At 43.4% G+C, this 12266-nt stretch overlaps 1 protein-coding gene across 3 annotated transcripts in view; it reads left to right on the plus strand.

Moving 5' to 3' along the window:
- The window catches only part of RAPGEF6 (Rap guanine nucleotide exchange factor 6), a 142416-nt gene that overhangs the window by 101069 nt on the left and 29081 nt on the right, over positions 1–12266 (plus strand). For all 3 annotated transcript variants that reach the window (XM_009896896.2, XM_054168285.1, XM_054168286.1), the window contains 8 exons: positions 1068–1226; positions 1753–1905; positions 2444–2608; positions 4677–4784; positions 5684–5887; positions 6730–6838; positions 10109–10352; positions 11123–11280. In XM_009896896.2, the coding sequence (XP_009895198.1) occupies positions 1068–1226; positions 1753–1905; positions 2444–2608; positions 4677–4784; positions 5684–5887; positions 6730–6838; positions 10109–10352; positions 11123–11280 (1300 nt within the window). The remainder of the gene's footprint in view (positions 1–1067; positions 1227–1752; positions 1906–2443; positions 2609–4676; positions 4785–5683; positions 5888–6729; positions 6839–10108; positions 10353–11122; positions 11281–12266) is intronic.

Here is a 12266-nt window from a genome sequence, read left to right on the forward strand (position 1 = left end):
GGAGGCAATGGCTTAGCCAAGGGTATCTGAGGGTGAAGGGCTGGAAAATCTGTTTCCCATCTTCACACTTGAAAGTTAGAGAGTTCTCTCACTGTGACCCATATCCAAACCTTAGCCCATCCCTTTTGCATATTCTGCCTTGTTCAAGACTTCAGCACAGCCAAGTGTAGACACAAAGCAGCATTCAGTAGGGATGTTGTGATCAAGGAAGTGCTGACATCTTGAGGAGTTTATTTCAAAGGTTCTTTGTGGCATAGAAGAATGCCTTATCTCCACTGATAAAACAACTTTTTATAACGTAGGGTCTTTTAAATACTAATGTGGAGAGGTAACTGTGCCCAGCAATGTAGGTATTACAACATAATACCTGATCTTGAATGTTTCCAGAGAGGTGGGAGATGCTTCATCCCTGGAACCATTCCAAATCAGATTGTTTGGGGCTTTGAGCAACCTGCTGTAGTTGCAGACTAGAGCTGACTGAAAGGGGGTTGGTCTGGATGACCTTTAAAGATCCTTTCCAACCCAAACCAGTCTGTGATTCTATAAACATTGAAATTAGGAGCAGTTTTTGGACATAATCAGTGGAAGAAGAGACATGTTCCAATCAGTCAGTGGTCAGGCTCACAGCATAGGTGCTTTGGATCATTATCTTGAAATCTTTCTCTGCCCTTGGATCAGGAATAGCCATAGCAGGTCACTCTTCCATGAAGTCTAGGTGGACTTTTGTCTCTGGTAGTGACCAAATGGGTACCCTGGTGAGGACTGTTCCTTCTCACTAAGTGGCATAAATACGTTGCAGCAATTAGCCCACTGATTTAAAAAGCAATCTATTCATCAGCATTTCTCCCTGCTGAATTAGTGCTGAAATGAATGAAGAATGCTGAAAAGGGTTCTTGCTTCACTCATCTTCACTGCTGCTTGCCTTACAGGGCACATTTTTAGTGAATTAAACTGTGGTGGCAACAAACTGGAGTCTGCAAGAATGAGCTTTGCTAAGAGCACTGGAAGAGCTTCTAAAAGCTGTTGAATTAGCTTCACTTCTTACATTTGTTTTTTACTTCCTCCAGCTTGATTCGTGGTATGTTATTTTAAATGGCACAGTGGAGATCAGCTATCCTGATGGGAAGAGTGAGAGCCTCTGTATGGGAAATAGCTTTGGGATTACTCCCTCTCTGGACAAACAGTACATGAATGGAGTGGTCAGAACAAAAGTAGATGACTGTCAGGTAAGATGACAATTCTATGCATGCACCCTATGTTTTCAGGTGTGGAATAAAACAGGCTGCTTTCATCTTAAGGCATGATCATTATTCCAGGAGCAGAAAAAAGGAGATTGGTATTTTGTGGGTCAAGGGCTCTGCTGATGCTGTGTTGGTTTTACAGTTGTTAGCAGCTGAGATGTATTTCCTACTGCTGTTAGGTGAGGAACAGGAGCTTCTGCTTTGTGCTGAGATGTCAGTTTAGTCCACCCTAGTCGTGCTCTGTGTGTGTAAGAAGAGATAAATAGAAAATAAACAGTTGTCACTTCTTAGAGCCTTTGTCCTCTACACTTAACCCATTTAAACAAGCTTTTTGGGATGTCAGAAGTTGACCAGTTCTGTTTGTCTTCTATTTCAAACTTCCATGTAGTTCAGCAGAACAGAGTGGGATTGGTATCAAATACTGTGCTATAGGGATGGTGTCAAAGCAGCCCAGAGATGGGGCTACATATGTATTTGGGATATTTAACAATCCTGTGTTGTCTGGGGACAGTTTGTGTGTATAGCCCAGCAAGACTACTGGAGGATTCTGAACCACGTGGAAAAAAACACTCACAAAGTGGAGGAGGAAGGAGAAATTGTTATGGTAAAAGAGCACAGAGAGCTGGATCGCAGCGGGACCAGGAAAGGACACATAGTTATCAAGGTGAATTTCTTTCTTTGCTTTCCATTGGTGTATTAAACCTTTCTTTATCAGTAAGTACGGGTTTGGTTTGATTCTAGAACCACATGCTCAATTTTGCCTGTCTCAGCTCAGAGAAAAAATAATTATTGGAGGGAATTTATGTTACTTAACAAATGAACTTCCATCCCTCTTTCGGTAAAGTTAGAGCTGTTCAGCACATACCTAGAGTCTTCCACTGGGAGCTCCCTTCGTGTGTCTTTATGTATCAACCTGTGCTTTGTAATCTGGGAAGAGGACCTGAAACTGTTTATTAAAAATAAAATGAAGGGCAGTTACTAATTATTTTTGCCAGGTGTTACCTCTAGAAAATATTTGGGCTGAGAGAAGCATGAACATTTGATTTAAAAACATGTTGGTATATTGATTTAAAAACACATTAGTGTATTTTCTCCTGAGTTTGCCATTACTGAATTGTAAAAGAGACTGTAGAGTCCACATGGGTTTATGTTCAGAAATGGTGGCAAGAGAGATTGGTTATTTTTGGTGTTTAATTTTGAAGGCAACACCCGAGCGACTCATCATGCACTTAATAGAAGAGCATTCGATCGTGGATCCAACCTACATCGAGGATTTCCTTTTAACATACAGAACATTTCTCACCAGCCCTCTGGAAGTTGGAAATAAACTCTTGGAATGGTTCACAGTGGACAGCCTCAGGGATAAGGTTGGTTTGAGTCAGAGAGATCAGTATTTCTGGGGAAGGTGTCTCGATATTGATTCCTGTTTGTGTCGCTGATAAGCTGGGATCGTGTTCCAGCTGGTTTATATCAACTAGTTTAAAGCAAAGTATTTTTCACTAGTGTCAAGAAAGATTCTCCAGTGAGCTGTGTATGTGTGTAGTGAACTCTCCTAAATTGGGTCTGACACTGCTGCTCTTCTGGAGAAGGATAAATAGACCTTCTAACCACACTTCCATATCTGAAGGGGACCTACGGGAAGACTGGGGAGGGACTGTTCAGGAGGGCCTGTGGTGATAAGACCAAGGGGCAATGGTTTGAAACTGGAGCAGGGGAGGTTAGGTTGAACATGAAGCTCTTTACAATGAGAGTGGTAAAATCCCAGAACAGGCTGCTCAGGGATGTGGTTGATGTCCCATCCTTGGAGACATTCAATGTCAGACTTGATGTGGGCAGCCTGACCTAGTTGGGGATGTCCCTGCTGAGTGCTGTGGGCTTGGACAAGATGACCTTTGAGGGTCCCTTCCAACCTGATGCAATCTGTGAACCTGTAAATGCTGTTTCCTATTGAATTTAAAGGTGCAAATGGCAGTCTCTGGAATCCTTTTTCACCAGAAATGCAGGGAAATTGTGTTCATGGTCTCGTTCTGTTCATAACAGCATTGTGCTTGTCTTCCATGACTTTCTACTGCAGAGCTTTTCAGTGCATGGAGCACATTTTATTTGAGCAACTTATTGCAAACTCAGTACTTAAAATAAACTCTGTTCAAGACAGGTGCAGTCCATAAAAATGCTTCCATAAATAGGATGAGGTTCCACTCAATGTACACACATACACATGAAAAATGGTCATCCTCTGGCACTTGGATCCATGTCCAATTTGTTGCAAATTAGGGCAGTAAAATTCTTGGCCAGTGGTTTTATGTGTCCAAGCTTTGAGCTGTAGGAAACCAAACAGCCACTCAACACCCTCTATTTTCTTGCCTAAGAAATTGGCTGGGGTCTTTTGCTGTGGTTATTTCTTCTCTCGTTACCTTTTCCCATGCTGTTCATTTTGGCAACTGCTGGCTTTCAAGAAAAGGAAAGTGAAAAACCCAAACTGTCTCAGTGAATAAAAGAGCAAATTGTTTATTTTTAGGAATGAGACTGCTATAAATTCACCTTTATAACATGGATGGATAAAATAGTTGTCAGACCAACTTCATCATGTATGCTACTAGCACATAGAGAAGCAACCCGAAGATTTAACTAAAAGTTCTTAAAACAAATCTTTTTATCATCACAACATGGTTCCTAGAACTATAGGGATATCATAGAGCCATAGAATGGTTTGGGTTGGAAGGGACCTTAAAGATCATCAAGTTCCAACCCCCTGCCATGGGCAGGGACACCTTCCACTAGACCAGATTGCTCAAGGTCCCACCCAGCCTGGCCTTGAAGAGGCTTGGAGCCTCCACAACTTCTCTGGGCAAGCTGTTCCTGTGCCTCACCACCCTCATGGGGAAGAATTTCTTCCTGATGTCTCATCTAAATCAAACTTCTTCCACTTAGAAGCCATCACTGTCATCCTGTCACTCATGCCTCTGTCAAAGGTCCCTCTCTAGCGCACCAGCAGCCCCCTTCAAATACTGAAAGGCTTCTCTAAGGTCTCCCTGGAGCCTTCTCTTCCCCAACTTACTCAGTCTGTCTTGATAGCAGAGGTGTTCCACCCCTTGGATCATCTTCATGGCCCTCCTTGATCATTAGGATGCTTTAAAGAATTAAGTTTGACAAACAGCGTAAGAGTTAACCAAAGATGGATTTGTGAGTACCAGTGATGTGGGCAATGAGGTGTAGATATGTTTGGCTTTATATTTTTCATTTGTTTCCACAAATAAAAGAGAAGATGATTTCAAGTGTAAATGTCAAGGACATGGTCACGAACAAATGCAGGAGTCTGTCCTTTGTTGTTCTGCCATGTCCTTGTACCCTTCTTTGCTTGTAGATTAAAGCCTATAGGAGAAGAATCATGGGTACCTGTATTGTATAAACATAACTCTTCTGTTTGTTTTCCAGGTTACCAGAGTGGTCTTACTGTGGGTGAACAATCATTTTAATGATTTTGAAGGGGATCCTGCTATGACTCGATTTCTGGAGGAATTTGAGAAGAACTTGGAAGACACGGTAAGAACAACAGGGAGCCCCTGTCAGACTGCCTCATCTTACACTTTTCCATTCTCCAGTGTGTTACCAGTGACTTAACACACACACATTTTCAACACCAGTGACTAACACGTTGTAAATCTCTAAGTCTTAACAGTTAATAGATGGCTTTTTAACATGGACATTTGTTCTTAAATAGATCTGTGTCCAGTTCTGGGCTCCTCAATTTAAGAAGGACATGAAGACTCTTGAATATGTCCACAGAAGGGCAGTGAGGCTGGGGAGAGGCCTTGAGCACAAGCCCTATGAGGAGAGGCTGAGGGAGCTGGGATTATTTAGCCTGGAGAAGAGGAGGCTCAGGGGAGACCTTACTGCTCTCCACAACTACCTGAAGGGAGGTTGTAGCCAGGAGTGGGGGTTGGTCTCTTCTCCCAGGCAACCAGCACCAGAACAAGAGGACACAGTCTCAAGCTGTGCCAGGGGAAGTTTGGGCTGGAGGTGAGGAGAAAGTTCTTCACTGAGAGAGTTGTTAGCCATTGGGATGTGCTGCCCAGTGAGGTGGTGGAGTCACCATCCCTGGAGGAGTTCAAGATGGGATTGGACGTGGCACTTGGTGCCATGGTTTAGTAGTCATGAGGTCTTGGGTGACAGGTTGGACTTGATGATCTTTGAGGTCTTTTTCAACCTTATTGATTCTGTGATTCTATAATTAGGTCTAAAGCCAATATTAAATAGCACTCAGTGACTTTTCTGCATTACTGCAAAAGAGAATGAGGTTTATTTAGTAAGATTTGGATACATGGCACCAAAAATATTTTTATATTTTTTTTGCTGGCACTTGGCAGTGATTTCACAACTATTTGTTTTACCAGAAATGTAAAGAAAACATTACACTCCATGTTGTGTCTTCTGTCTTACAGAAAATGAAAGGGCATCTCAGACTGCTGAATATTGCCTGTGCTGCCAAAGCAAAATGGAGACAGATCACCCTGCAGAAGCCTTCCAGAGATTCACCACTGTTTTTCAGCCTCCTGGGAGGAAGTGACAAAGGGTTTGGTATTTTTGTGGAGACTGTGGAAGTGGGCAGTAAAGCAGCAGAAGCTGGACTCAAGCGTGGTGATCAGGTAAAAAAGAATAAAGGTCATTATTTTAATGAATTTTTATTCTGCCTCAACCATTTGTTGCGCTGTCAACAAAAGATGATGCTGGTTACTAGAAGCAAACAACTGGCTGGTATTCTGTTGTGAATGCCACAGTTCAGCTTCACTTGACATGTGGTAAATGAGTTTCTATTAAATAGCTGTAAAATATTGAAGTATTTCAAAACCCAAATTGGGTAAAAAACCAAGCAAGTTGTGGTTATTTAGGCAGCTTTCTGATCAGAAATATATTGGACTCAACAGGCTGCCCACGGAGATTGTGGATGCCCCCTCCAGGGAGGTGTTCAAGGCCAGGTTGGATGAGACCTTGAGCAACCTGGACTCATGGGAAGGTGTTCCTGCCCATGGCAGGGGGGTTGGAACTAGGTGATCTTTAAGGTCTTTTCCAGCCCAAACCATTCCATGAATCTGTGATTCCCACCACGTGTGAGTCATTCCAGTTCACTGAGGCTGGTGAAGCAGTAGCAGTTCACATCAGCTGAAAATCCAGCCTTTGATGTAGTATCAGCTCTACCATGCTCCACCACTTTTGGTTCAGTTCTTGATTGCAAGGATGCTTTTTTAGCACAGAAAATAAATCTCTTTAAATCCTTTGTCAGGTGGAGTGAAGGTCCTGGCATGTTTACGGGATCTCTCTTCACTGACATGATTAAAGTAGTTATTTTAGAGCGAATGTTTTCATTCTACAACTGCTCTGAAGGTGAGGAGATAGCTTCTGGAAAGTTCTTTCTGTTCCCTGTATTACCACCTTTGTATTTGTAAGCCAGGTGCTCTTCTAAGAGTCCATTTTTTGTTTCTTCTTAAAGATAATGGAAGTAAATGGACAGAATTTTGAGAACATTACCTTTGCAAAAGCTCTGGAAATCCTAAGGAACAACACTCATCTCTCCATTACTGTAAAAACAAACATTTTTGGTGAGTAGGCTTTTATGTATGATGTATTTAATGGATGTGAAGTAAAACTCCACTCTTTCTGGCTTTACAAGTGCAGTAAAATCCCCCCCCTTGTTTTCCCCAACATGCACTAGGAGTGAAAATTGGTGCAGAAGTCCCCTTGTTGTGCCTCCATTTGCTCAGATAAGTCCCTGTGTGCCAAGGGCTGCATGCTGAGTGGCACCAAGCCAGCACAGGCAGCTCTTCACTCCCTGAGAAATCCTCAGATGACTGTTTAAGCAGCTTTAGTGTCCCTTCATGCGATATGGCTGATCCAGAGCCAAGGGAGCCGGGCCAAAACCTTTTCTGCCAAGAAACAGCAAAAAATGTCAAAATGGGCTTGTGTAAAACTTTTTCTAATGGCTGTAAGAGCCATAGGAGAAATTGCCTCTATAGATGATGCTGTAAAGGGGATATAAAACATGGAATGGCACATAAATGTCGGCTTTTAATTGTCAGAGTGAATATAAACACATAAATACCTCTTTAAAAATCTCAGTCAAATCATCTGTTCATTTTCCATAATCCTGTTCAGGCAAGAAAATAACCACGGCTACAGAAAGAATGGGAGTGTGCAGGAGACAGCTCCTTCCTCTGGAGCTGTGTCTGAGACCTTCTGAGGGTCTCCTCTTCTTATTTCCCCCCTCCAGTTGCCTGCCCTTGTTCACTATCGATTTCCTTTGCAGTCATCATTTGCTGTTAACACTCTGCAGGTAAAAAGTTTCTGAGATCCTAGAAGCTGCTTAGCAGCATAATTCCCCAAAAGCATGAAGCAGCCACACTTAATGGGTGGTCTGGCCTTACGTGAAATGACATGAAATAAAGTGTAACTGTAGCCGAGACAGATCATTCATTGGCATTATAAATGTAAGCAATGCACATTTACAAGTAGATTGCAATCTCTTCCTGCTAGCTGATACAATGTCAAGGTGGTTTCTCTATTCAATTTGAATAAATTCCTGTCTGGAAGCATCTTTTTGGTTTTTCCTTTCCAAAGGTGATACTTATTATCCTGCCTTTTTAATTGAGTGCTGAGCGTCTGGTGCTGACAAGGAGCAATTCCCTTTCTTATATTGAATCTGTTCTGTGAAGGCTTGTAGCCTTAGAGTTCATTATGCAGCAGCAAAATGTAATTTGACTGGATCTTTCTATACAGAAAGTCCTGGTTACCTTGTTCATAGGGATAATCTTGGGCAATTTGCTCTGTATCTGAGGAATTTGCTCTGCATTTTCCCACTATCCTCATGTTGCCAACAGAAAATACTGAAGTTTTTTTTACTTGAGGGATTTAAGAAGACTGGAAAAAGGTTTTAAAAACCCTTAAAAAAACCTTTTTTCTTGATAAACCAATTGGAACAATTAATTTTCACCTTTTGTATGTGGGAGGAAACATAAAGAACACAAACACTATCTTTTCCATGGAATTACATCTCTGGCAGTGTCAGCGTTGGTAATAAACTGGCTCAGTTTGATAATTGCAATAGGAAATTTGATGTAGCTTCTGTTCAGTAATATTACTAGAAGCAAACAAAGGCACTTTGGAAAATATCACTCTGTCTGGAAGTTATTTTTGAGGAAGCAGCTGCACTCGATTACCTAAAAGATGCAGACAAAAAAACCTCAATAAATACACAGAGCTGATGGCTGTGAAAGCAATGTTTCACAGAATCCCAAAATGCCAGCATGGTGAGGGTTAGAAGGGACCCCTGGAGATCATCCAGTCCAACCCCACTGCTAAAGCAGGGGCACCCAAACAGCATGCCCAGGATCATAATGGCCCAGGGGGGATTGGAAACTCTGCAGAGAAGGAGACTCCACTACCTCTCTGGGTAGCCTGCTCCAGGGTTCCAGCACCCCTAGTACCAAAGAAGTTTCTCCTTCTGGTCAGATGGAACCTTCTGTGTTCCAGTTTGTGCCCATTGCCCCTTGTCTTGTCACTGGGCACCACTGGCAGCTCTTGCTGAGCACTGATCAGATCCTTCTCCAGGCTCAACAGCCCCAGGACTCTCAGCCTTTCCTTCTCACAGAGCTGCTCCAGGCCCCTCAGCATGTTTGTAGCCTGTACTGGACTCTCTCCAGTAGTTCCCTGTCTCTGTTGAACTGGGGATGTAGCTCCTTGTTCTGTATCCCATAATGGTAAGCTGGGTCTGTTAGACGTGCTGTGATTTGTGCTAATTTCCACAGCAGTTGGGAGAACTGTGCTGTGCAGGATGTTTGATTGAACATTTAGGGGTTACCCTTTCTGCCAAGATAATCAAAAGCAAAACTCATAGTATCACAGTATATTAGAGGTTAGAAGGGATCTGAAGAGATCATTGGGTTCAACCCCCCTGCCAAAGCAGGATCACTTAGGGTAGTCTGCACAGGAATGCATCCAGGTGGGGTTTGAAAGTCTCCGGAGAAGGAGACTCCACAACCTCCCTGGGCAGCCTGTTCCAGTGCTCCGTCACCCTCACTGTAAAGAAGTTTCTCCTCATGTTGAGGTGAAATCTTCTATGTTCAAACTTGAACCTGTTGTTTCTTGTCTTACTACTCTGCACCACTGAAAAGAGCTTGGCCCCATCCACTTGGCACTCACCCCTCGATATTTATACACATTGAGGTCCCCTCTCAGTCTTCTCAAGATTAAATAGCCCCAAGCTCTCAGTCTCTCTTCACAGGGGAGATGCTCAAGTCTCTTATCATCCTCATGGCTCTCCATTAGATTCTCTCCAGCAGGTCTCTGTCTTTCTTGAACTGAGGAGCTCAAAACTGGACACAGTATTCCAGGTGTGATCTCACCAGGGCAGAGTAGGGAGGTAAAAGAACTTCCCTAGACCTGCTGGACACACCCTTCTCAATGCATCCCAGGATACTGTTGGCTTTCTTGGCCACAAGGGCACATTGGTCCTGTCCACCAGCACTCCAAGGTCTTTCTCTGTGGAGCTGCTTTCCAGCAGGGCAGCCTCTAACCTGTACTGGTGCCTGTTACTATTCTTCCTCAGATGCAGGACCCTGCACTTGTCCTTGTTAAACTTCATGAGGTTTGCCTGCACCCAGCTCTCCAGCCTGTCCAGGTCGTGTTGGATGCTGCACAACCTGACATGGGATAAGGCCCAGTTTAAAACGCAACGTGTTGCCTGGTTTGGAACTCTTTGGTTCACTTTTCCAGCAGGGATGTGGGGAAGGAAAAGGCTTGAGGGGAAGGAAGAATTCACTGTACGGTTTTAAGCGTGGAAAGATGAATCACAACAATTCTTTCTTCTCTTGCAGTGTTTAAGGAGCTGCTCTGCAGGATAGGACAGGAAAAGAATGGAATTCCACATATTCCCAAAATTGCAGAAAAGAAAACCAACCGCTACTCCATCCCAGATATGCCTGGAGATGTGGAACAGATGTTTCCCCGTGAAAAGGGAAACAAGAAACTGAAAGCAAACACTGTGTCTGGTGGGAGAAACAGAATCAGGAAAATCTTAGACAAGACCCGATTCAGCATCTTGCCTCCAAAGCTCTTCAGGTTTGTCAGACTCTGCTGGCCAGAAAGTGTTGGTTCCTTAGTAAGCTGTCATGCTTTAGTTGCTTAGAATCCTCAGTCATCATGTTGTTTATCTTGTTAGGAAATTGCAGCAAATCATAGAATCCTTCTGGTTGGATAAGACCTTCAAGACAGAATCCAGCCAAATCTGACCCATAAGTGCAGAACAAGACCAAAACATCTTTTCTCTCCCAAAAAATCCTTTCAAATGTGCTTTTTCCTCTTTGTTTTGAAAGCCCATCTGCAACAGGTGATTAAAACATCTGAGTGCCATCATATGATGACAATCAGAGGGCTACAGCACTTCTCCTAAGACAGGCTGAAGGAGTTGTGTCTGTTCAGCCCTGAGAAGAGAAGGCTCTAGGGACACTTTAGAGCAGACTTCCAATACATGAAGGAGGCTACAAGAGAGATGGGGAGGACTATTTTTTTTTTTTCAGGGCTTGTGACAATGGTTTGGAGCTAGAGGAGGGTAGATTTAAGTTGGCCATTAGGAAGAAATTCTTTGCTGAGGGTGGTGAGATACTAGAAAGGGTTGCCTACAGAAGTTGTGGATGCCTCATCCCTGGAAGCGTTTAAGACCAGGCTGGATGAGGGTTTGAGCATCCTGCTCTAGTGGGAGGTGTCCTTGCCCATGGGGTTGGAACTAGATAATCCTTAATGTTCCTTCCAACCCGTTCTATGATTATTTGCCTTCGTTTCCCTCATCCAAGGAGCTCCGTGCCCCTCACTGAAGCAGTCCTGTTTTGCAGTGATGGCAGCGTGAGCCAGTCGCAGGACGACAGCATCGTGGGGACGCGGCAGTGCCGGCACAGCCTGGCCATCATGCCCATCCCGGGAACGCTCTCCTCCAGCAGCCCAGACCTGCTGCAGCCCACAACCAGCATTCTGGATTTCTCTAATCCTTCAGGTAAACCAGCAGCTTCAGCTTCATTTGCAGGATGATGACAAAGACAGAATCCCATCTTTTCTTGGCATCAAACATGCTGACTGCAGTTCCCTGCTTAGCTTGTGACTCTAACAGGGCCAAACTGGAGAGTCACTGAAAATCCAGATCTGCCTGAACCTCTCTTCCCTGATTTTCGGTAATGTGACACTTAGCTTGTGTTTAGAAAGAGATGGGTTTTGCCACCTCTTTGATTTACTGGAGTTTACCAGAGCAGATTGTCCTTGTCTGCACCTTCCTCTTGTCATCTCTTCCCAGTACCGATGCTCCTGGTGAATTGACTTGTCCATCCACCACCTCTGAATATATGTTTCAAGCAGTGTTTTGGATAAACTAGGGCTGCCATGGTAGCAAGGCAGTGATACTGATGTTTAATATCTCACAAACATGTATATTCAGCTGTATAGAAGAACTGAAAAAGGTTTTGAGATGTGCAGTCTGCACTTTCCTTGCTGTTGCTGTAGGAATACATTTCTGGGTGGCTGCAAGAGGCATTTGTTGTTATGTGCAGCTGCCTGTAAACATGTCAAATCAGAGTCATGGTTTTTCATTTCAAGTGTAAGTTCAGTGCCTAATTACATGCTCTGTAAAGTGCCTTGTGGCTTATTTTTATGTAAACTTGCAGATTTCCCCTTTAAAAAGGATGCATGCAGATAGATCCTATCAGCAGCATAAACATCCATAGCAGTAAGTTCCCTTTTTGCTGCAAAGCCAGGTTCTTGCTGCCTGCCTGAGAGCTGCACATGTGTTCTGTGAGAATCTTCACCTAACATGACAGCAGTTACTGCAGAGTATGAAATGCTGGTAAACTAGTCCTTCTTACCTTTAACTTCACTATAACTTATCTGGTGCCATTTGGCATGGCAGAGAAAATCAAATTGTTTATTCAGTGCACTGCATACACTTGGTAAGTTTTCTAAGTATCTAAATCTTGATTTGGTGTTGACAGA

Source organism: Dryobates pubescens, chromosome 16, assembly GCF_014839835.1.
Source record: "Dryobates pubescens isolate bDryPub1 chromosome 16, bDryPub1.pri, whole genome shotgun sequence".
Lineage (NCBI taxonomy): Eukaryota > Metazoa > Chordata > Aves > Piciformes > Picidae > Dryobates > Dryobates pubescens.